At 40.1% G+C, this 24,841-nt stretch overlaps 1 protein-coding gene across 1 annotated transcript in view; it reads right to left on the bottom strand.

Annotated features, from left to right (window-relative positions):
• The window catches only part of prex1 (phosphatidylinositol-3,4,5-trisphosphate-dependent Rac exchange factor 1), a 224,052-nt gene that overhangs the window by 32,872 nt on the left and 166,339 nt on the right, over positions 1–24,841 (bottom strand). The window contains exons 23-28 of the mRNA XM_043710358.2: positions 23,259–23,420; positions 21,365–21,575; positions 10,016–10,292; positions 8,738–8,944; positions 3,854–3,942; positions 2,935–3,017 (exon numbers count right to left, since the gene is read on the bottom strand). Of these exons, the coding sequence (XP_043566293.2) occupies positions 2,935–3,017; positions 3,854–3,942; positions 8,738–8,944; positions 10,016–10,292; positions 21,365–21,575; positions 23,259–23,420 (1,029 nt within the window). The remainder of the gene's footprint in view (positions 1–2,934; positions 3,018–3,853; positions 3,943–8,737; positions 8,945–10,015; positions 10,293–21,364; positions 21,576–23,258; positions 23,421–24,841) is intronic.

The raw sequence follows: 24,841 nt of genomic DNA, 5'->3' as shown, positions 1-24,841 counted from the left end.
AGGCTGGTACAATTGCAACTTTTAAGAGGCATTTGGATGGGTATATGAATAGGAAGGGTTTGGAGGGATATGGGCCGGGTGCTGGCAGGTGGGACTAGATTGGGTTGGGAAGTCTGGTCGGCGTGGACGGATTGGACCGAAGAGTCTGCTTCCATGCTGTACATCTCTGTGACTCTATGGTCAATGATCTTCTCTACTCCAGCAGCACAAATGCACCACCTTTTTCATTATAGCTATCACCTACTCCATCTCTGTTACTGCAACCACCTCCCACTAAGACCCATGCTCATACTGTCTCCACTGGCCGCAACATCTTCCCAGTCACTGCCACCCATCTGCAAACCCTTATACACCATTTTAGATATCCTCTGCACAGCCCACTCACTCACCTTGGGCCACCACCACTTCACCTTCCACTTTAAATCTTTCATAACACCTAACCCCCTCTCATTCTAGGAGAAAAACAGTTCATAATGGGGAAGAAAAACTCAAGATGGGTGGTGAGCTGCCTGACATTCTGCTCCTCATCCATTATGTGCCATTGACTGACCATATCCAAACCCTGGAAGAGTAGTGAAGGCTGCATATGATGTAATGTGCTAGGACCTCCTGATCAAAGCCCATCTCCCTTGACTTGACTGAGGACTGTTGACAGTATCCTGGCTTTGCATCCCCCTAATTGTCAAGGCAAAACAGAATTTGTCTGAGCCTGATAGCTCTGGAAAGGCAAGGATGCGGTGAGCTCAGAGTGAGTGAGTGTTGCAACAGAAAACAAAGAGCCTGGAGAAGCAGACTGATGCAGTTCATGAGCTGAATGCACGTCCCCAAGTCAGTATCCTTGCTGCAGCATTACAATGATAGATGCCAGTACAGCCTGAGGTAGGTGCACTGAAGATGTGCCATGAGGGTTCTGAGAGGCTGGCACATACTGGATGTCCATAGATGTGGAGTGCGTGTGATTGGTAATCAGATCTGATGCCAAGTGTTCAACATGGAGGCCCTTCAATGCAAATGGTGAGCTGAAGTCACCAGGTACCACCTCTGACTGCCATGTTGAGAGTTCTTGACATATAATTTGTTTGGGTTCATTTGGGAAGATGGGAACCTAAATACTAAAGGAGGCCAAGTTGAGAGATTAAAGGTAGCATTTAATACACTACAATTCCCTGAGCTGGCAACTCTCTACTGCCTAGTGAAAGACTTGCCTCACTTTCAGCAAATGCATTTAAAATGCAACGAGATGCTTCTGACATTGAGATAGGTCTCAAATTACTTCTTGTCCAACTCTGCCACAAGTCTCATCACAGTTCATGTCACTGAGGCCTCTATACGATTCTGCACAAAATGCCACAAAACAAATGGACCAATCTCGACGAAATTTGGTACACAGATTTTGTATTATCGAAGGGAGAACTGGATAGTTTTGTTGAGGATGCAGGCCTGGATATTTTAATAATCTGCTTTGACTGATAGGGTAAATTGAATGCTTTTACAAATCTTGTGGGACATTTAAAAGGTTGTTCACTGTTTTAGAATATTGTGCATTGCCTCAGCTGCAATGGTGCAATTTGTCTTAGGTGTCAAAACGTGAACAGAATTTTTAAAGCAGTTTGTTAAATGCGGGTTAGCATGTGGCATCCTCAATGAGCTAGAACTCTTAATAAAACAGTTTCCACTTTCAAACAGAACTGCCAGGCAGAGCTGCACAATTATATTAACATTGAATTAGTATATTGTGATGGAGGATATACATATAAATTGAAAGAAAAAGATATTTTGTAGACAAAGTTACTTCAGAAAAAAGTTCAATTTTTTTTCTGTCTAAAACCAAAATCAAAAACCGTAGTATTTTTCACAAATCCCAAGATGGTTTATGTCCTTAGTAATCTTCAATTTCAATTCTAGATTCAAAGGAGAGGATAAGTTTAGCAAGTCCTGTCGTACTAAGACTTAAGTCTTGCTATTGCTTCTGAAAGATGATGTGAAAGGGATTTCTGTTTACCTGATGGAATCCTTCCATCAGAAAGTAAAAGCAAACTAGAAAGCTTCAGGCTTCAAATTCTCAAAAGACCACAGGATCAAAAATGGAGCCATTGTGAAGTTAGGAAACATTAATCTATTTTGTAAGATTGTGAAGCTTTATACTTACAAACTGACAACATTTGCCGATTGCTAGTTTTCATATCAAACCTGACACAAAAATGTATTTTGACAAGAACAGTGCCTCAAGGGCAACGCCTCACGTACCATTATGAAGAAGGTCTCGAGACAGATGTCCTGGTTTATGTTGAAGTTTACACAAAACTACTCTAGGATGCCGTACTCTATCTTCAATGAGCTCTTCTCAGGAACACAGACAGAGATAAATATCAATTGTGGGTGGAGGACCATCAACTCAGTGAAAGACCCTCTTTGTCATTGAAACACTGGCATGTTTTGAGCAAACCAATGTTGTCCTTGACAGAGTAGTACAGACTGACAAGATTCCAAAGTCTAGGATTAGAGCTGAGGGATGGGTTGAAGCTTGGGGTAACTGCCACTGATGTACAATAGAGAAAGGTAGCTTGTTGAAGATCTTTCAGTCATTATGCACTGAGGGGCTGGAATCTGTTAGAAACACACAGCTGTATGCTTGACAAGAAACACACATTATGACGATCAGCATTATTGAAATTGTATTGAGGCACCTCAAGGTGGGACACGGTGTAAAGAGAAACATTTATTTCAGTAGTACTCTGTACATTTACAATGTGAAACATGTTGCCTTCAGGCTGTATGCCTAACTTGGAATATGTATTGCAAATGTTAAGACTATTACAATGATATTGAGATATCGCCTTCAGAAATTTTCAAGTCAAAATTGTTCTGCAACGTCTTTCTAAAAATGTTATGAATAAATCGGTGGACAAAAAAGTGGTTATAAAGCTTACATACCTGATTAAAAAGGTGCTCGAGGCAACCATGTAATTTGTCCTGTTTGTCGAGAGGAATTCTTATGTCACAAGGCAGTTCATCACCTGTTTTAAAATTGAGAAAGCATATTTGAAAGTACAAAATAATAAAGGTCGATAAATGAATATTCAATATTTAATCTTATCAATCTTCAAATCATATAAGAGTGCTATGCAGAAGGTTACTGCAGAAAGCATATCCAAATCATAGGCGTTTCACAAAGTTGTTAGCAGTGAGGAGCATCACTGCACATCTGAGGGGATTAATGTCAATATTTGCTTCCATATAGTATCCATAATTATCTGTGAGTTTCCAATTAGGCTGATGCAGTGAAAAAATAAGCTTCCATGTTTTAATGGTGAAGAAGAAAGTATTTACTCATGTGAAAATTCACATGGGATTACATTTCAAAAATGCAGCACAGAATCACAGAAGTGTTTTGACACAGGAAGAGATCATTCAGTTTATCATGCCTGTATCAGCTTGTTGAATGAGCATCATTACCTAGTTCTAATCTCCTGTTTCTTTCCCATACCCTTGCATGCTATTTTTATCTAAATAATTATTCATTGTCCTATAATCATCAAATACCCAACAGTCATCAAATTAATCTAATCAGTACAGCTCTGCATTTCTATTGCCAAATGTCATGGGTTTTAGTTCAAACAGAAACATTTGCAGCATCAGATGACAATGGACTTCTGATAAATGGTACCGTGACTAATGTTGATGACAAATGTAAATGTTGAGAGATGTTAGATGTCATCTTCAAAACACCATACTTGAGATAAGGCAACAAAAATAAAAATGAGCGGGTAACATTTTGAGAAGAGAAATGTTACAGCAGTCCTAAAAATAGTTTCATGCTTTAAATATCAGTTCATTTGGAGCAAAGTCTCACCTGATCCCATTTCATCACTGCCCAGATAAGAGCTCCTGCTGCGATCACTTGTATAGGATAGAACAGAGTCTCGGTTGCTGTTACATTCACTGCAAGGGATTACCAAAAACAAGTGGCATTTTGAGCATCAAAATTCATCAATGCATTTGCAACAATACCCTATCAAATAAATGGTCTGGAATTCAAATTGAGATCACTTCCTTTGTAAAAATTCTTTCATAGCATCTGACGAGGCAAGCATTTATTGGCCACCCCGATTGCTCAAAAAGTCTCATCAATTGAGAAGTTGGGAATTCTGTTGTGAGCAACTTCCCAACTTCCCATACTGTGGACATGATCTACACAGCACACATCAGGAGTGTGGTAGAATGCTCTCCATTTGCTTACATGAGTGTAACTCCAATGCTCAAAAAGCTTAAAACCATTCAGGATAATGCCATGCATTGTTAGCATTCATCTCTTTCTTTACCAGTGCATAGTGGCAGCAGTATGTACAATTTACAAAATGAATTGCAGTAATTCCCCAAGACCTCTTCAACAGTCTTCCAAACCCATGCTCTATACCATCTAGAATGATTAGGACAGCAAATGTAAGTGTTGGTGCAGCAATGTTTGTTTCTGAGCAAGCCACACACCATCAGGACTTTAAATTATAATCGTCATTCATTCCCTGTTCCAGGTTAAAATCCTGGAACTCCTTCCTAATAGGGCTCAGAGTGTAACTACTCTTCAGGACAGCAACTCACAGTCACCTCCTCAAGAACAATCAGAATAGGCAATAAATGCTGCCATTGCCAGCAACATTTTCTTTCCATGATATAATAAAACAAAGTAAACTTTTATGAATTATGTTCAAACAATTGGCCATAAGTTTGGCAACTCAGCAAGTTTTTTTTTTCCAAAGTTTTTTCTGAAGCCAACAGTAGTTTACTAGCTTTTATAGTATATGAAGTAAGTAATTTACAAGCATATAAAGCAGTGATGTTTAAAACCTGGTGATTTACACAAAACCAAGTTGATATAATGAAATTCATGTCACAATTTATCATTTTGTTTTAGAAAGAGTTTCCTGAACATACATCACTTATATTCAGCCCTTGGGAAGCAGATGATTTACATTAAAGCTATAAATAAACCTGTGGTAAAATGGCCTGCAACATACAAGGTGCTAAAGCTCAGCAACAGTGAATCTTAAAAAGGAAAGAACATAGCTGTTGCAAGTGGGTTTAGCTGTGGCTTTGCACAGGACAAAGTAATTCAAGTGCTAGTAGATATGTGCTTGAATTAAATATGGTACTACAAACTGCGTTATATCATATAATGCAGCTAAGTTACCAATTTAGTTTTCAATGTGTTGTTAAATATTTTTGCCTTTATAGCCACATGAAACTATGCAGTCATTGCTGGAAACAGCAACAATTTTATATTGTGCCATCATAACAGAAGACTACAACAATTCTATAGCTAAACAAATGCTGAAATTTAGTAGCTGCATTTCCATTCTATTTACTTAATAATACTTTATGTAAAATACTTCAATTTTATAAACGGCACCTGGCAGTTTATAATATCTTTTGTTTTAAGCTCAAGACGTATTATGGCTGGAAGTTATTCACCCCATTCCTCTATTTGCCTCCAGGGGGCAATATATTAAAAAGACTCCTGCTTTCTTGTTCAAACATGGACAAACACATACCTAATTATGCTGCTGTTACACTGGAGTTACACAGGGCCAAAATCAAACTAATATTACCTTATGGCATTTCTTAACATATCCCAGACTGCACAAATAACTATAACAATCATCCAAAGATGTGCAGGGTAGGAGAACTGGCCATGCCAAATTGCCTGGAGTGACTAAGGATGTGAGGGTTATGGGGATACAGACGGGACTGAGTCTGGGTGGGATGTTCTTCAGAGGGTTGGTGCAGACTCACAGAGTCAAATAGCATCTTTCCACACTGTATGGATTTGATGATTTTATGAATATATTCCTTTGTTATTACTCCATCTATTCCTATCAGAAAGATGTTGTGAAACTTGAAAGGGTTCAGAAAAGATTGTCAAGGATGTTGCCAGGGTTGGAGGATTTGAGCTATAGGGAAAGGTTGAATAGGCTAGGGCTGTTTTCCCTGGAGCTTCAGAGGCTGAGGGGTGGCCTTATAGGAGGTTAATAAAATCATGAGCGGCATGGATAGGATAAATAGACAAAGTCTTTTCCTGGAGGTGCGGGAGTCCAGAACTAGAGGTTTAGAGTGAGAGGGGAAAGATATAAAAGAGACCTGCAGGGTCAACTTTTTCACGCAGAGGGTGGTGAGTGTGTTGAATGGGCTGTCAGAGGAAGTGGTGGAGCCTAGTACAATTGCAACATTTAAAAGGCATCTGGCTGTGTATATGAATAGGAAGGATTTGGAGGGATATGGGCTGGGTGCTGGCAGGTGGGGCGAGATTGGGTTGGGATATCTGGTCAGCATGGAGGGGTTGGACCGAAGGGTCTGTTTCCGTGCTGTACATCTCTATGACCGGAACATTTAATAATGGTTTGGAACTAGGTGCTTTCAAAGTTTTCCAGGAAAGGCCTCAAGTGCTGCCCCAGAAGCTTCCTTTGAGTACTATTTGTTTTTCAAATAACCCAAATTAGATTTACAATGAGCAAAGCCCATTCTTAGTTTTTTTTTATAACCAGAAGTATTATCATACACAACTGAGCAACCTTCCCACCAAACTCTCAATGACTAGTATTTTGGGGTTCTTTAAAAATCCACTAGTAAAAACACTCATGTAGCCAATTCAATATTTACATGTAGAGCAATGCAAACCATCAAGAGTGAAGTTGGCGGGGGGGGGGAGGTTAGGGAGAGCAGGAAGGGTCTAAATCAAAATGGAGTTGGAGGGGGAAATACAGCACTGTACCCCCCATGGTGACCATCTCTCACTAAAGGCATCGATGGACACCACGTGCTCCCTGTCCAGCAACACCAAGTACAAAAGTGAAAATGGAAGAGGATGGGCAGACAGTCGGCAAGAGTAACACAGCCCATTATTTAGTAATCCTGAAACTAAACTTCAATCAGCTATTGGGGGCTTATGTATTTTCAGATCTCCATAGTATCCAACAATAGATACTTATAACTTCATGTAGTTCCTAGTGAAGGAAAAGTGCTTGGACTGTTTATTACTATCAATTATGAAACTCTGAACTGATTGTGAAATACTTTGCATCCAAAAAACCTGGCATAAATTGCCCCAATAGTGGAAAATGGCTTCTAGAGGACACCTGAATAAACAATTCTTTCAATCTCACTATTCTGCATAAATACCTGCAACAGCCAAATATTTCAAAAAGCCAAAAAAAAAGGTTTCAACGTTTGGAACTGAACTCGTGAGAAAATTGTTCACAGACTGGTGGAAAAAATGCTTTCAAACAGCTGGTATTTCAAGCCTACAAGAAGCATGAAGAAGTTGTAAGAAGTAAATCTGTTTCAAATCAGTCCACAATGGAGCAATTGATTAATTTAACTTGTAGTGTCTGCATTTTTTAAAGGACAAATTTAGAATGACTATTTCATGCTTCACTCTTGCTTTAAATGTTTATTGACCACATAAATAATGCTGCTTATAATATTCCCGATCTTATTTAACAGTTTTAACTTTAAAAATTAGAAATGGCAGATGAAATTGCTTAATTCATAGTTGGCATGCAAGCAAGGATTTCAAAACATCCAGGACACACAATTCCATGGTTTAAGTTTGAGCAACTTGGTTATTTGCACCTAATGCTAACTGCTGAAGTATGAATGGGTAGGGTGGCAGGGGTTGTAAGCAGGGCATCATGAAATTTGCATATCTTTTGTCTTTTCTTTGATGCACAATTTTATATTTCTCCAAATCAAAAAAGGAAAAATAACAAGCAAGCATGTACACTGGGTGCAATAAATCTATGACTCAACAGCCTCAAACTAATAGAAATACATTCAATTCCAACTGGGGACAGTAGTGGGCAAGGGGAGGAGGGGAAAAGGTTTGCAAAGTATCCAGGAACAGAAGAAATACTAGGAAAGTTGCAACATGGGTTTTAACCATTACACAATAATCATTAGAAATCAGAATTATAGAAATTACAGAAATCAGAAATTACAATAAATATTGCAGTAATATGTGCTTAATGTGAAACATTCGTAATACTGCAACACACCAGGCATGACAGAGCTGAATCAAGCTGGATGAAAGTTATGAATCAATCTTCTCATATTTCAAAGATACCACTGATCTGATAGTACAAGTTATTCCACACCCAAATTAATTTATCAATGTAAAGGTATCGACAACTGTTTAGACAACAATTATTTTATGAGTGAATAACTCATTAAAAAAATACTTTTGAAGTAACCTTGTCAGCTATATCGGAAGTTAGTGTCCTTACGGTTATTATGCAGAAATAGTTTACTGGCTTGATCAGTGATTTCCCACAAAGTATGTTTACACTGGATAAATAGAGTGCATAATTGGGATGAGGCCAGAACCTGAGACACAGAAAATTTCCCTACAGATTAATTGTTCTATAATCACTCAAGATTAAATCTTACAGAAAAATTGCTGAACAAAACCTGATCAATAGAATTCTATCAGAAATTCAGCCAGCCAGGGAATGGTCCATGGCACAATTTCAAGAATGAATATTGAATGGTGCAGTGAACAAGCAGGAGAAAGAAATGCCGCAAGGTGGGCATGGTGAAGATAAAAATCTAGTACAAGCTTACAAACCATACATCTGTGCTGTAATGTTCTGTGCTCAAACCATGAACTTATAATATTTGTTCAAATAAATTAATCATTAAAAGAACGATCATAAGCCAATGTTTGGCTGCTAGCAGAGATCTGTACCTGTAGGAATCCCTATAACTTGTTGTATCGTGTCCAGAGTCATCCTGCTCTTCCTCATTCACCACAAAGCAGACTCTCTTTGTTCCACAGTGTTCAGCTTTGTCAATATCATTTTCTTCCATCAGAACGGATGGGGGAAGTGTGAGGTCTGATGAACTGTGCTCTGAAGTCTCAGACTGGGCAGGCTCAGTTATTGAGGACAGCAGGCTGCAGACAAACAGAGACAATATTACAGTCTAATCGACAATAAATGCTATACACATGGAAATAATTTTCCCTTTCTTGGTCAAACCACCTGGAAAACATCAGCTTGCATTTCAGTTGGATTGGGCACCACTTCTTGCATTTAGTGACACGTGTCTCATGACTTACAGGCAAAAACTGTAATTCAACACAAGAAAAATTGATTCACATGACAGTTAAACCTTAATTCAGTAATTGTAAAATATTACTCATTCATCAGTTGATGCATACCCTACAAATAGAACATTACAGGTTCTTGATGGACCAAGTTCAGAAATCAGAATTTGGAACTTAATCGATCTTTATCCTTTCTGAGTTTAGTATCGTGTTAACCATGTCCGAGATCCTATTGCGCTAGCCAAAAAGTAATTTTTAGAAGCATGATGTCCAAAAGCAACTCCACAGGAATGGTAGCAAAAGCACACAACCGAAGAAAGTGATCAATTTCTTTCACTGTTCATTTCTGCAGATTAATATATGATGAGTTTAACATGAAATTTCTGAATTGTTATGAAAAATTAGATTCATAGTTACCCATTTACTCAAGTTAGTTTAAGCTGCATGGACCAATCAGACAAAATACTCAGAACTGATCCCCAATGTTACATTATTTCACCCAGCAGCGAAACAAGTGCTAATTTTCAAATGCCACAATGTAGAAAACTAAAAGAAAGGAAAATTTCAATGCAGGTTGTGCATAAAAGAAATCAGAAAGACAAGTTAGCCCAGGATTCACCAAGCACATTCGAACAGTTCTGAAGAAATTAGCAGGTGCAGAATGATATGAGAGATGAGGTTTACTAGTTGAAAAATAAAACTATTTTCGTTTTGAGTAGGAGGGTCAGTGGGTCAAAGGAATGGAGGTCAAAAAAAGTCATGCAAATCTCAAAAACTATTTGTGCAGCAAAATCATTCAATAACTATCAGGTCATTCAGAAGCAAGCAAGAACTCAATTGCTACATTGCCATTAAAAAAAAGCTCAGTTTTGCAGAATGAGCAATGATTAAATTCAATTCAGAGTCGCTATTACTTACACATTTATTTGCATTACATATTGCTTCATTTCTTTTAAAGAATTCTCCAGTTTAATAAAAAGCTGGAAGAAAGTGTCTTGAATCTCCAGGTCTTCCTGCTTTAATAGAAAACTCAGGCCTCCACTTTCTTGAGACACTTCTCCATTCTGCTGATTTACCAACTCCTCTGGATCTAGCTGTTGGTCTCTTTCTCCCTCCTCAACTATTAAACACTTCCATTGGGGTGCTGCCATAGTGGTGATGCTGTGCCGAGTGTAGTTCATAGGATTTATAGTTCCTGCATACAAAAACAAATTTAAGTGATATTCATTCCGCTATTTCACCAGCAATGAAAGCACCATTGAATATTCGTTCTAAAGAAGGATCACCAGACCCGAAATGTTAACTCTGATTTCTCTCCACAGATTCTGCCAGACCTGCTGAGACTTTTCAGCAATTTGTTTTTGTTGTTGGAAATAACACAAACTTAGGATCAAGAACAGCAATGAACAATATGTAAATTTTGAGCTACATCGATGACCCAGTCGAAAACATTGATCCATCAATCTGAGGAATACATTTCAAATCCCAGTTTTGATGGTTAAAATCACCTACAATCACATAAAGCTTCCGTAACAAGCAGAAAGATGTAGCTCAATGAAGCACAGAATCTAGCTGCAGGTGGGGAAAGGAAATAAGTGTAAATTCAGAATACAAGTGCAGACTGGTGAGTCCAACAATAATAAAGAACTTCAGTCTCGAGCAACTGGATGCAGTGTAAAGTAAATGATCCCTGAAAGTAACTTTTATATAACGTCAAGTACACTAACTGGTTGCACAGAATACTCTCAACATTCTTTCAGTGGCCCAAAGTTTGCTGTGCTAACAATACCAATCCTGCTCATATTATTAGATTAGATTACTTTAGATTACTTACAGTGTGGAAACAGGCCCTTCGGCCCAACAAGTCCACACCGACCCGCCGAAGCGCAACCCACCCATACCCCTACATTTACCCCTTTAACCTAACACTACTGGCAATTTAGCATGGCCAATTCACCTGACCCGCACATTTTTGGATTGTGGGAGGAAACCGGAGCACCCGGAGGAAACCCACGCAGACACGGGGAGAATGTGCAAACTCCACACAGTCAGTCGCCTGAGTCGGGAATTGAACCCGGGTCTCTGGCGCTGTGAGGCAGCAGTGCTAACCACTGTGCCACCGTGCCGCCCATTATGACAGGGTAAAACTGAAATTCTGATAGGTAAATGTGGGATAGCAAAAGTTGGAATCAGCGATGTTCAGCTCCTTTACTGGTTGAGCTGTTGCCAATGGAACCTATTCAGAAATCACTGTAATGAGATAACTTTAGTGGCAATTGTCGACTAATCATGTTCTAAGGGCAGATGAAAAGGTAAGGGCGTATGTATTCAGAACATGAGATTTTACCTTTATAAATAAGAAGCTCTATACAACACCTCTAGCTTCAATTGTCTTTTGAACAAGTATGAAGTCTTATCCTCTCAGGAAATTAACGTTGCATAATTTTTAATTGCTTCTTTTTAACTTGATGTCAGATAATTAATAATGCACATCTTGATTATTCTTCTTGTTCTATGATTTAAATGCAACTGATTTTTTTTGCCTCTTGCTTCACAGCCTGTGAAGATTCTTCAACCATATTGATTGAAGAATTGATCTGCTGATTGATCTGCTCATCAATACCACAGATCCCCACAATGGACACAACACCAGGTTTGCTGCCCAATTACTAGAAATTTTGATAGGTACAGCCATGAAATTCTCATATGCAAAATATGTGGTGTGATGAAATTCACTGCTTTTTGCATCTAATTCTACTGTATAAACCAACAATATGTGAATATTGTAACGTGCAATTCTGGTCTCCTTCCTATCGGAAAGATGTTGTGAAGCTTGAAAGGGTTCAGAAAAAATTTACAAGGATGTTGCCAGGGTTGGAGGCTTTGAGCTACAGGGAGAGGCTGAACAGGCTAGGGCTGTCTTCCCTGGAGCATCAGAGGCTGAGGGGTGACCATATGGAGGTTTACAAAATTATGAGGGGTATGAATACGATAAATAGACAAAGTCTTTTCCCTGTGGTCAGGGAGTCCAGAACTAGAGGGCATAAGTTTAAGGTGGGAGGGGAAAGATATAAAAGAGACGTCAGGGGCAACTTTTTCACAGAGGGTGGTACATGTATGGAATGAGCTGCCAGAGGAAGTAGTGGAGGCTGGTACAATTGCAACATTTAAAAGGCATTTGGATGGATAGGGGCCAGGTGATGGCAGGTGGGACTAGATTGGGTTGTGATATCTGCTTGGCATGGACGGGTTGGACCGAAGGGTCTGTTTCCATGCTGTACATATCTATGACTCAACGACTCTATTCAAGTAACCAGATGCTCCAGTGGTTACAACATTTGACTGGTGGTTGGATTCCAACCTGCCAAGGAACAAAAGGAATAAGCAATTCAACACCTTGAGCCTGCATTGCCACTCAATACGATCATGGATGATCCCATCTTGGCCTCAACTCCACATTCCTGCCCACTCTCCAGAATCTTTGAACCCATTACTAATTTAAAATCTGTCCAAATCTTCTCTAAATTTACTCAATATCCCAGCATCCACCACATTCTGGAGTAATGAATTCCACAGATTCACAACCTTCAAGATGAATAATTTCTCCTCATTTTGGTTTTAAACGTGTTATCCTTTATCTTAAAACTATGACTTTTCACTCTAATCTGTCCCATGAGGTTAACATCCTTTCTATGCCCAATTTGTTGATCCTCTTTAGCATTTTATATACCTCAATTAAATCACTTCACATTCTTCTCAACTCCAGTGAGTATATGCCTGAACTGCTTAATCTCACTTCATTAGACAAAACCCTCATCTCTGGAATCAAGTGCAGTTCAAGGTTTAAGAGTCATTTAGAGTCAGTCAGAGAGAATGATGAGCAGACTCCATGCAGGTGTTTTGTGTCATTGGAGATCAGGAAAAAGTCCTATAAGTCATTTGATAGCTCTCAGGAGAAGTCCTATGAGCTCATAGATGCAATAAATTATGGAAACTAGGATACATGAAAAGCCCTCGGAGCCAATGAGGGATTTGAAGCATTCAGGAGAAGCTTACAGTTCAATGCAGTAGAGAGTGAAGTGAAAGACACTCAAAAGCAGGAGTTACTTGATGCAGCTTAACAGGATTAGAGCTTAGAGAAACACACAAGCAGTATCAGTTTAGTGAAGCTAATGGCCCAGACCTAAGTGGAAATTGTATCTGAGAGTAGATGCTGAACAACAGTTACTAGAAGCAACAGGAAAATAATATCAATTGAAATAGTGAATTACCAGATAAGGGCAGTCACTGAGGTAATTTACAGAACAGATTTTTAGGGAGTTACAAAGCTAGGTCTTTGGAAGAGAAAAAAATAAGAACCCCTTGAAAGGTTTAATGAGATTTAATGATAGTCCACAATGTCACTAACAGCTAAGGAGATGCTGAGAAATCCATGGGGTCTATCTTCACCATATTTGTTGTTTGATGTGTTCTGTAGTGTATTTAGTCAGTTTGCCAGTTGCCCATACTTACCTCAGCATAATTCAGTACTTTAAAATATAAGTTGTGTGATATTCCAGATTAAATTACTTTCTAACAAGCTAACTGTAATTGTTGTTTATTCAATAATGTGCTTTTAGCCTCTAAAGAAGTACCTCGGATCTCAAAAAGGTTATGGTTCCTAGTCAGATCATAACATTCATTTGGTGATAGGTACCAGTGTGATGACAATGATTTATATCTTTCTTTTTGCTGTTCATAACAAAACCTAGCCCCATGTTTTAATCTTTGAGTGAATGTTCTGATTTTCAAAAAAATAAATCAAAGTGCTAGTATTAAAATCTTTTACTCCAATCCCTCTTCTATACAGAATAGAAGAAAGTGGATAGACAAAGCTTATATTGGCTCTCCATGGTACTTGCAAGCTATTTCTTTGGCTGAAGGGGCAAAGTCTTTCCACACAGCAAAGTTATTGAGGTAGGAGCCAATTCTAGCCGATTTTTCCAGCAGTGGTATAGAGCTGCACAAAGCTGGTGCAAGCTTGTATTGGAAACCACATTCGCCTCACCCGGAGGTTCATTTCTCAAGTCTGTAAAGCCGCTCAATAAGATGACAGTTGATCTGCTTGTGTTTCAAATTCCACATTTCGGCCTGGCCCACAGTCCTTGCCTACCCTGCCTGATAAGAATTTAGCTACATTTTTTTTAAAAACAACATTCAGAGAGCCAGCTTCACTGCCTTTTGAGGTCAGGAATTTGTAAATCGGTCAACTTTCCAAGAAATAAAATTCTCAGCTCCATTCTGAAAGGGTGATCCTTAATTTTAAAACCTAATTCTGGACTGACTTATGAAAAGAAAGATTTTTTTCCAGATTTACCTTGTCAAGACCATTAAGATCACATAGACTTCAGTCAAATCAACTCTCACTCTTCTATACACCAGTGGAAATATGTCCACCCAGTCTAATGTTTGCTCATAAGATGATTCACTCATTCTAGATATCAATCTAGTAAACCTCTTCTGAACTGCCTACTATCAGGAGACCAAAACTGCACACAGTACTGTATTTGAGATACAGACTCACTCATGTCTCTCTACCTGAAGCATGACATCCCTTCATTTATGTTCAATTCCTCTCATAATAAAGGGCAAAATCCCCACGAGTCTTCAAAATTAGGTATTGTACCCCCATACTAAGCTTGTTGTGATGCATGAGCCAGAATACAGTCAAAAATCAACAACACCAGGTTATAGTCCCACAGGTTTATTTGGACTGTTGGACTATAACCTGGTGTAGTGTGAGTTTTGACTTTGTGCACCCCAGTCCAACACAAGCTCCTCCACATCAGAGCCAGAAAATGTAAACCTTTCTGCTCCTTAGAATTTGGCAGTCATTCTCTGTTAAAATAATTGTCTTTCTGTATTCTCCTTCGTAAAGTGAACAACTTCATATTTTCCCTCACTGTACTCCATCTGCCAGATTTTTGCCCGCTGACTAAATTGGGATTATAAAGCATGAAGGGAACAAGTAGCAAGCTAGTGGGTAGTCCCAAGTATGTTCACAAGGTTTTGTGAACTTGCCATCAGAACTTCAGTGTTTTCCCTCCAACAGAAAATGTAACAGCTGGAACCAACAACCAGAACCCTAACTGCAGGTCTCTTAACTGATGGATATGTTTGAATTTCTTGCACCTCTAACCAGAACTGGTCCAATTAATTGTCTGACATCGACAATAACAATACATTTATGCCTAGATTGGCTGGTTCTGTTCAGAATAATTCAATTTTCAACTTTTGATAATTAACTCCAGGTTGCAAGAATAGGGAAATGCTTCTGAAAGAAAAACTGCATCTAATCATATCCAATGTTTAATAACATGTATAAGTTTAATGATGTTAATGCACATGATTTGGCTTTGAGTAGTCTTTTAGCTATTATTCAAGATCATGTTCAATAAAAATAGCCAGTAAAAAGAAAAAAACTCAAAAAGATCATATTTTCCTCCGACAAAGATTTACTTGAAATCATATTTTCCATAAAATTTGATCTTAAAAAAAAACCTATCTTCCATTTCCAAGAAGTGTTTCTAAGTCCATTTTCATTTCTAACACATGGACAATTAACAAGCTGAGGATGACTAATTTTTTCCCATTCATCAAGATTTATTCAACAATTAAGCATACGGTTTTGCTGCAATATCGGAGTATAAAGCTTACCTTCTGTTGGAAGTTTGTAACCTACAAGCTGAAGGTCCAATTATAATTCCATAAACATAACCAAGGAGAAGTAGACTATTGAATTGTGAGCCTGGTCCACCATTCATTATATCATGGCTGATCTGTATTTTAACTCTACTCATTACTTTGGCTCTAATCAATCTACATTCGTATCTAGCAAAAAATCTACCAATTTCAGATATAAAATCGCTCATATCACATTTTTATCACCTCCAAGGAAAACAGTGATTTGCTTTTATGTTTTTGATTTTGGATAAAACATTTCCTACTCATAATGCAGTCGCATCTACATTGAGAAGATAAAACACAAGCAAGAGAACTGTATTATTGTACATCTCTAGTCATTCCACAAGGGTGATTCACAGCTACCAGTCATATGCCATTTTGATTGCCCATCCCACTCTGGTCTCAACCTGTTTCAATAAAACTTAAGGAACAGCACGTCATATTTTGACTCAGTGCTTTACAACCTTCTGATATCAGTGCAACAATGTCAGGTCACTACCATTGCTCTCATTTCCTGCAGACATCAGGTACTGACAATAAAACATTAAATAAATGATACAGCACAGAAAGGGACCGTTCAGCCTGTCTTGCTCATGCTGACCCAAAGATGCCATTTCTAATCCCATTTTCCTGCACATGGCCCATAGCCCTGCAGTTGACAGCAATGAAGGTGCAGATCCAGGTACTTCTTAAAAGCACTCAGGGTCACAGTCTCCATCACTAACTCAGGCAATGAGTTTCAAACACTCACCACCCTCTACATGAAAAGGTCTTTCCTCTCATCCCTTCTAATCTTTCTGACAGTTGGCTTGAAGCTATGATCCCTGGTTTTTGAACTCACTGCTAAGGGAAACAGGTTCCTCCTGTTTATCTCTCTCCCTCATGCTCTTATATACCTGAAATCACGTCCCCCCTCAACCTTCTCTGTTCCAAGCAAAACAACCTCAATCTCTTCAATCTCTCCTCGTAGGTACAATTCTCCAGCCCCGGTAACATTCTGATAAATCTTCTCTGCACTCTCTCTAGAGCAATCACATCCTTCCTGTAATATGGTGACCAGAATTGCATACAATACTCCAGTTGTGGCCTCACTGATATCTGCCTCTATACCTCTTCCAATGAAGGACAGCATTCCATATGCCTTCCTTACAACATCTGTACCGCTAACATTACAGATCTATGCATTTGCATGCCAAGATCTCTCACTTCATCTACCCCTCCCAGTACATTCCTGTTTATTGTGTATTCCCTTTTACTGTTTGACCTCCCTAAATGCATTACCTCACACTTAACAGAGTTGAACTCTATCTGCCACTTTCCTATCCACTCCACCAACACATTTATATCATTTCAGAGCTTACAGCTCTCTTCTACACTATCCAGTACAGGGCCAATTCTTGTTTCTGCAAATTTCCCAATTGTGCCCGACATGTTCAAGTCCAAATCGCCAATGTATAACACAAACAGCAGGGTTCCCAACACTGACCCTGCAGAACACCACTTGAAACAGCTTTCTATTCACAGAGGCAGCCATCAAACATTTTGATCCTGTTGCTATACCAACCCTGGATCCAATTTGACACATTACCTCTATCCCATGGGCATTTACTTTGTTGATCAGTCTGTTATGTGGGACCTCATCAAATGCCTTACTAAAATCTCTGCAGACAACATCCATTGCATTACTCTCATCAATCGTCCTTGACACTTCCTCAAATAATTCAATCAAATTTGTTAGGCATGACCTTACATTAAAGCCATGCTGACAATACTGATGAATCCATGTCTTTCTAAGTAACAGTTTGTCTGATCTCTCAGAACCAGGTTTGATTCGAACAATTTGCCCACAATTGAAATAAGGCTATCTGACCTATAATTGTTTCCCAATTTCCTTTGTACCCTTTTTAAACAAAGGGACCACATTTGTATTCTTCCAGTCCTCTATCACTTCGCTTGCATTTAGAGATATTTGAAGAATATCCCTCAGAGTACCTACTATTTTCCTCCCTGGCTTCCTCGAACATCCGAGAGGGCAATCCATCTTGCCCTGGTGATTTCTGCCATCATACTCCCTCGCTTGCTACCCTAGGCCACATTCAATTTCTGTAATTGTTGTAAATCTGACACATATCTAAATTCATTCAGTTCTGTTGAAAGGTCATCAAAATAAAATCTCTTTTATCTTCTAGATGTTATTTGACCTATTCAATATTTTCAACATATTCTGTTCTCAAAATCTAATTTTATGTAGGAGAAAACAGGACTGCAGTTGCCAGAGATCAGAGTGGAAAGGTGTGTTGCTGGTAAAGCACAGTTGGTCAGGCAGCATCTGAGGAGCAGGAGAGTTGATGTTTTGAGCATGAACTCTTCATGAGGAATGAGGGGCTGGCCCAAGGGGAGGGATGAGAGGTAAATGGGGGGTGGGTGTTGGGTCTTGGGGGAAGGTAGGTAGCTGGGAATATGATAGGTAAATGAAGGTGAAGGGTGATGGTGATAGGTCAGAAATGATAGTGGAGCGGATAGGTGGGAAGGAAGATGGATAGTAGGACAGTTCAAGAGGGCAGTGCTGAGCTGAAAGTTTGTTTCTGGGATAGGGTGGGGGGGACAGGAAGTGAAGAAACTGGTGAAATCGATATTGATCCCATGTGGTTAGAGGGTTCCAAGGCAGAAGATGAGGTATTCTTCCTCCATGTGTCAGGTGGCTCGAGTTTGGCTATGGAGGTAGCCCAGGACTTGCATGTCCTTAGCGGAGTTGCCCTCCTCTCCAACCTATCACTACCACACACCCCCACGTTCATCTACCTATCACATTCCCAGCTACCTTCTGCTCACCCACCATGCCCCGTCCCATTTATCTCTCAGCCACCTTGGGACACCCCCTCATTACTGATGAACAGCTCATAGTCGAAACATCAACGCTCCTGCTCCTCGGATGCTGCCTGGCCTGCTGCGCTTTTCCAGAACCGTACTTTTCAAACCTAATTTTGTTTGATAGGTAACTAAAAATGGTAACATTTGGCACAATGCAGACCACAGAAGCTATGATACAAATTGAATGGGAAATGTGGACTTGGAGCACTTTTATCACATCTTGATGATACGAGCCATTTCAAAGTACTAAACAAAAAGGCAAAATGGATTTGGGCAAGGGAACAAACCAGAAGGATAAAACAGGCTAAAATTGAGCACACAAGGGTATAGGACAATAGCTCCAGGATAATAAAGGCATCTTGATCTACCATGTATAGTAAAACAAAGGAGCTATTCTAAAGTCAAAGACGGCTAGGTAGAGCTGGACAAAAGAAGAGATAGGTGTGCACAAGTTTGTAAGCCAAATGATGCACCCTTCCAGAGGCTCAATGCAAAAGTAGTTGCATGTTATTCAGTGTTACAATCCCAGAAGGACCAGAATTAATCTCTATTTGATTTAAACATTAGCAATAAAAACAGTATGCATTCCACAATTTGCTCATAAACTGGCCACAAAGAAACTAAAAATCATCTGTTTCTGATCATTATCTATTGACACCTGCTGGAAAACCATGAAGTGAGGGATTACATCAAATGAGAGTGTGGTGCTGGAAAAGCACAGCAGGTCAGGCATCCGAGGCCCAGGACCTGCATGTCCTTGGTGGAGTGGGAATCCAAGGAGCAGGAGATTCAATGTTTTGGGCAAAAGCCCTTCATTAGGAATGAGGCTTGTGGGCCAAGGGTGCTGAGATAAATGGGGGGGTAGGTAATTTGGAATGTAATAGATACATGAAGGTGGGGGAGAAGGTGATAGGCTGGAGAGGAGGGTGGAGCAAATAGATGGGAAAGACAATGGACAGTTTAAGAAGGTGGTGCCAAGTTGGAAGCTTGGGACTGGGTTTAGGTGGGGAGGGGAAATGTGGAAACTGGTGAAATCCTCATTAATCCTGTGTGGTTGCAGGTGGATCCACTGACACTCTCACCCGATTGGCTAAACTGGTCCTCACCCTTAAATTCTCCATCCAATCTTCCCACTTTCCCCAAATCAAAGGGGTAGCCAGAGACACCCACGTGCACCCCCAGCTATGCCTGCCTCTGTTGGGTACGTGGCACAGTCCATCTTCCACAGCTCCACTGGCACCATCCCCCACCTTTTCTTCCGTTACATCGATGACTATATCAGCGCTACCTCATGCTCCCATGAGGAGGTTGATCAGTTCATCAAACCCACTAACACCTTTCACCCTGACCTCAAAGTCACCTGGACAATCTCAGACACCTCCCTCCCTTTCCAGGACCTCTCCATCTCCATCTCCAGCAAGTGACTAACCACAGACATCTACTACAAACCCACAGACTCCCACAGCTACCTGGACTACACCTCCTCCCATGCTATCTGTAAAAACACCATTCCTTATTCCCAATTCCTCCGCCTCATCTGTTCCCAGGATAACCAATTCCATCTCAGAAAATCCCAGATGGCCTCCTTCTTCAAAGGCCACAATTTCCCCTCCCACATGGTCGATGATGCTCTCCAGCACATCTCCTCCACTTCCCGCACCTTCACCCTTGAACCCCATCCCTCCCAACACCACAAGGACAGAACCTTCCACCCCACCGAGTTCCATATACATCGCATCATCCTCTGCCACTTCCGCCACCTTCAAACAGACCCCACCACTAGGAATATATTCCCCTCCCCATCCCTATCAGCGTTCTGGAGAGACCATTCCCTCCATGACCCCCTCCAGCCCACACCCCACTCTTGGCACCCTCCCCTGCCACTGTAGGAAGTGCAAAACCTGTGCCCACACGTCCCCACCCCACCTCTGTTCAAGGCCCAAAAGGATCCTTCCACATCTGACAGAATTGACCTTTACTTCCACTAATGTCATTTCCTGTATCCGTTGCACCTTATGTGGTCTCCTCTACATCGGGAGACAGGATGCCAATTTGCAGATGGTTTCAGAGAACATGCACTAACCAACCCTACCGCCCCGTGGATGAACACCAATTCCCCCTCCCACTCCACTAAGGACATGCAGGTCCTGGGCCTCCTCTTTCGCCAAACACTAACCACCCGATGCCTGGAGGAAGATCCCCTCATCTTCCGGCTTGGGACCCTGCAACCACGCGGGATTAATGTGGATTTCACCAGTTTCCTCATTTCCCCTTCTCCCACCTTATCCCAGTCCCAAGCCTCCAACTCAGCATACCCCTCTTGACCTGTCCATCGTCTTTCCCATCTATTCTCTCCAACCTATCAACTTCTCCCCAAACCTTCATCTACCTATTGCATTCCCAGCTACCTTTCCCCAATCCCACCTCCCTTGCATTTATCTCCCAGCCCTCCGGCTCACAAGCCTCATTCCTGATTAAGGGCCTATGTCCGAAACGTCGATTCTCCTGCCCCTCGGCTGCTGCCTGACCTGCTATGCTTTTCCAGCATCACTCTCTGATCTCCACCATCTGCAGTCCTCACTTTCTCTTAATTCAATTCATTCAACAGGAATTTATTGTATTGTAATCATGAATTAAATAAACTGAAATTTTCAGATAATAATTTTCTATTACCTTGATCTTGCTCCAGGCCGAGGAAAGAATTTTTTCGACCAAAGCGTATACTGAAAGATCTTCCCAGAGAGGTAGTATTTTTTGGACAGGATACTTCAATGACATTAATATGACAGTTGCTTGGACAGAAGTCCGTGCTGTTTAATGGGTGTAAACTGGTTGAAGCTTGCTTGAAGGAGGGCCATGCTTTATTTTTCAACTCTTGGGCAAACTAAACACAACCACAGAGAACAAATTTAATAAAAGGTACCATTGTGAACATTCTCTATATGATTCTACGACATCAAAGATTTACACAAAAGATAAAGTGTGCTCATCTTAAGGTGCCAGGGAGTATGTACAGACAGCACTTTGATGATGATGAATTTAGTTCCCTTCAGTTCAGAATAGAGTTTGTTGATGCACTTGTTGTTTTCTGGGATGAACCATTCAGCTGCAATGCCTGTGCTAGCTCTTTCAAAGACCGAGACACTAATTTCCATTCCTGTGTCATTGCCAAAAACCTTTTGTGTTTTTTCAAATATTTTTCAAAATTAATTTTAAAAGAAAATATGCATCTGCTTCTACTGCTATGTCTGATAAAAGAGGTTATTTTTGAATAAACCTTCTTCCATAAACTGAAAGGATGGAAAATCATATTTTAGATACTAAGTGGATACAGCAGTATGTAGTTTATTTAATTGGGGACAGAGATTCCACTGCTCTTGTGCAACAGTATTTTTAAGAATTTATGAAGATTTTCCCAGCTAACTTTGAAAGTGCTTTTACAATGCCATTCCAGTTGGCGACCAAAAGACTTTTCTTATTCCAATATGACAGGAGAATAGGGCTCCTGAACCAGACCTCATTTACTCCAAATGCTTTTCTTTCTTATTTTCTCGCTGTTTTCTTTTGTTTTTCTTTTTCTTTACTTTCTTCTGGAAGTTGTGGAGGCAGAGGCAGCAGCAACTGGAGGGTCACAGCTGGGAATGGGGTGGTCAGCCATGAGCTAGTTGGCGCGCTTGGTTAGAACTCTGGAGGTCGGTGGTTTCACAGACACAGCTCAGGGCCTGGGGTCGCACCAGGTGGAACTCTGGTGGCTGGTGGCAAGGCAGCTGGTGAGCGTGGATGGTGATCAGCAGCGAGAGGGCAGCATGGAGGCCCGGGGATTGACAGATGGAGCCCAGTGCAGGGGAAAGATGGAGACCAGAGCAGGGGAGAGATGGAGCCCTTGTAGGGAAATCAGAGGATGGAACATCTGCAGGACCATGGCTAAAGAAGGACCTTTGTAATTTGGAACTTCTAACTTTAATTCTTATTCTCTACTTTATACTGACAAGAACTGTAATGTTGAACTTTTAATTTAGGTCTTTATTTTTCTCCTTTTTACCTAAGATTTTGTACCTAGATCCCTTGTACCTAAGGTGGCGGCATGAATGGTGACATTGTAAACATTTCCCATACTCCTGTATCCCTGTACTTGAGTATATGCGACAATAAAACCTAATTCTAATTCTTATCTCAACATATTGCAACATTTCTCTCACTATTAGAATGGAATCTCTCAAATATTGGTGAAAATATTGCAGCCTCATGAAAACAGAAGTCGTATTACAATAAATGTTAGCCTTTTAGTTTTCAGAGTGAATGAGAAATTTGCTCGGCTGTAAATCGGCAAGTTCAACTCCAGGCATCAATACTGTAAAGAAGTTAACGAACACACCTCCAACCAAAGTCAAAAATAACTCTAAGAAAACTAAAGGAAAATCTGAACAAATTCAAGAAGTTATTTAACCAGACTGAACAATGATAAGAGTATACCATTGCAGAATCCAACGGAATTCCCAGCTACTTCAACTGTTCAGATGATACTGCTCAGATACTATAATTTAGCAAACAAATTTGTCATATCTACCTTCAAATAATTGGAAATTCTCTGGCCAATGGTATCAAGCTTGGTCTCACATAGATGGCTGAATTCCAATTGAGGCTTAAAGATGAGAGAATTTCTAGACGATATCAGTCCTCTGCAGTTCTTTACAAACTGACGGTCATCTGCTGCTAAAGCTTCCAAAATCTAGCAAAATAAGTAGCGTCAGTGAAGGTGGTATTTCAAACAATGAAATAAAGTTCTTGAATATGTTTTCATTATAAATATGACACATAGTAGAGTTCTTCTTTGCCAATAAACAAATGGGATTTCCCTACTTATCAATCAAAACTACCTCAGTCAGCAGGAATATAATTTAAGCTGGCAAAACATGAAAGCAATGGGATACATGCAATTGCATCAAATACAAAACAATCTGGCAAGAACATCAAACTCATCCATTTCCTCACACAAGGAAACCACAAGCTAAAAGCTAATGATACGAAATTCCAGGAGGGTTGCCAATGTTTGTTGGACATGTTTCAGGAGATTTGATAACAACCTGGTTATCTTGTAAAGGTTGGGCCTCATGCAATGAAGTATCTTTGCTTATGGTTTTGCATCAGAAACAAAAAAAAACTGCAACTTCTGGAATCCAAAGTAGACAAGCAGGAGGCTCGAAGAACACAGCAAGCCAGGCAGCATTAAGGGGTGGAGAAGTCCATGTCTTGGGTATAATCCTTCTCCAGAGCGATTCCTGAAGAAAGGTTATACCCAAAATGTCAACTTCTCCACTTCCTGATGCTGCCTCGCTTGCTGTGCTCTTCCAGCTTCCTGCTAGGTTTTGTAGTGCAATAGCTTGAGAGAAGCTGAATTAAAAAGTGGGAAAGGGACTTGTGGAATTTAGGGGTGGGGGTTGAGGGCAGGATCATGGTGCAGAAATCAGAGTTGAAAAGATCTTTGATTCAGGCAATAACAAAGAGTAGCTCAATGAAATTACATCAATAATTAAGGAACAACACTGCTACCATTCAGACTCCCTTCATGACAGAAACAGAATAATTCATCAATGCTCTGTACAGACAGACAACATCTTTAATTGTAATTTTTAATAAAATGAGTGTAGTGCATGTCTACCAGACTGATTCCTGGGATGGCAGGACTGATGTATGAAGGGAGACTGGAGTAGTTCAGACTATATTCACCGGAGTTAAGAATGAGGGGGCAGTCTCTAAAAATCTATAAAATTGTGACAGGACTAGATAGGACAAAAAAAGAAGGATGTTGGAGAGTCCAGAACCAGGAATTACAATTTAGGGATGGAGACTGGCAACACAGGATTGAGATGAAAAGAAGTTTCTTCACTTAGAGAGTGGTGAGCCTATGAAATTCTCTGCCACAGAAAGCAGTTGAGGGCATAATATTGAATATTTTAAAAAAGAAATTAGATGTAGCTCGCAGGGCTTAAGGTATCAAAGAACTTGGGGAGAAAGCAGCAATAGGTTACTAAATTTGATAAGCAACCATAATTATATTGAATAGTGGAGAAGGCTCAATGGGTCGAATGGCCAACATCTACTCCTATTTTCTTTGCAATTGCCTGCCTAAAGATGTTCACCTTATAAATG

The sequence above is a fragment of the Chiloscyllium plagiosum genome, unplaced genomic scaffold (assembly GCF_037043375.1).
Source record: "Chiloscyllium plagiosum isolate Xiang-an unplaced genomic scaffold, Cpla_swu_hap1 HiC_scaffold_15, whole genome shotgun sequence".
Taxonomy (NCBI): Eukaryota; Metazoa; Chordata; class Chondrichthyes; order Orectolobiformes; family Hemiscylliidae; genus Chiloscyllium; species Chiloscyllium plagiosum.
Note: the sequence above shows the minus strand (reverse complement) of the source record. Positions and strands in the feature narration are given on the sequence as shown.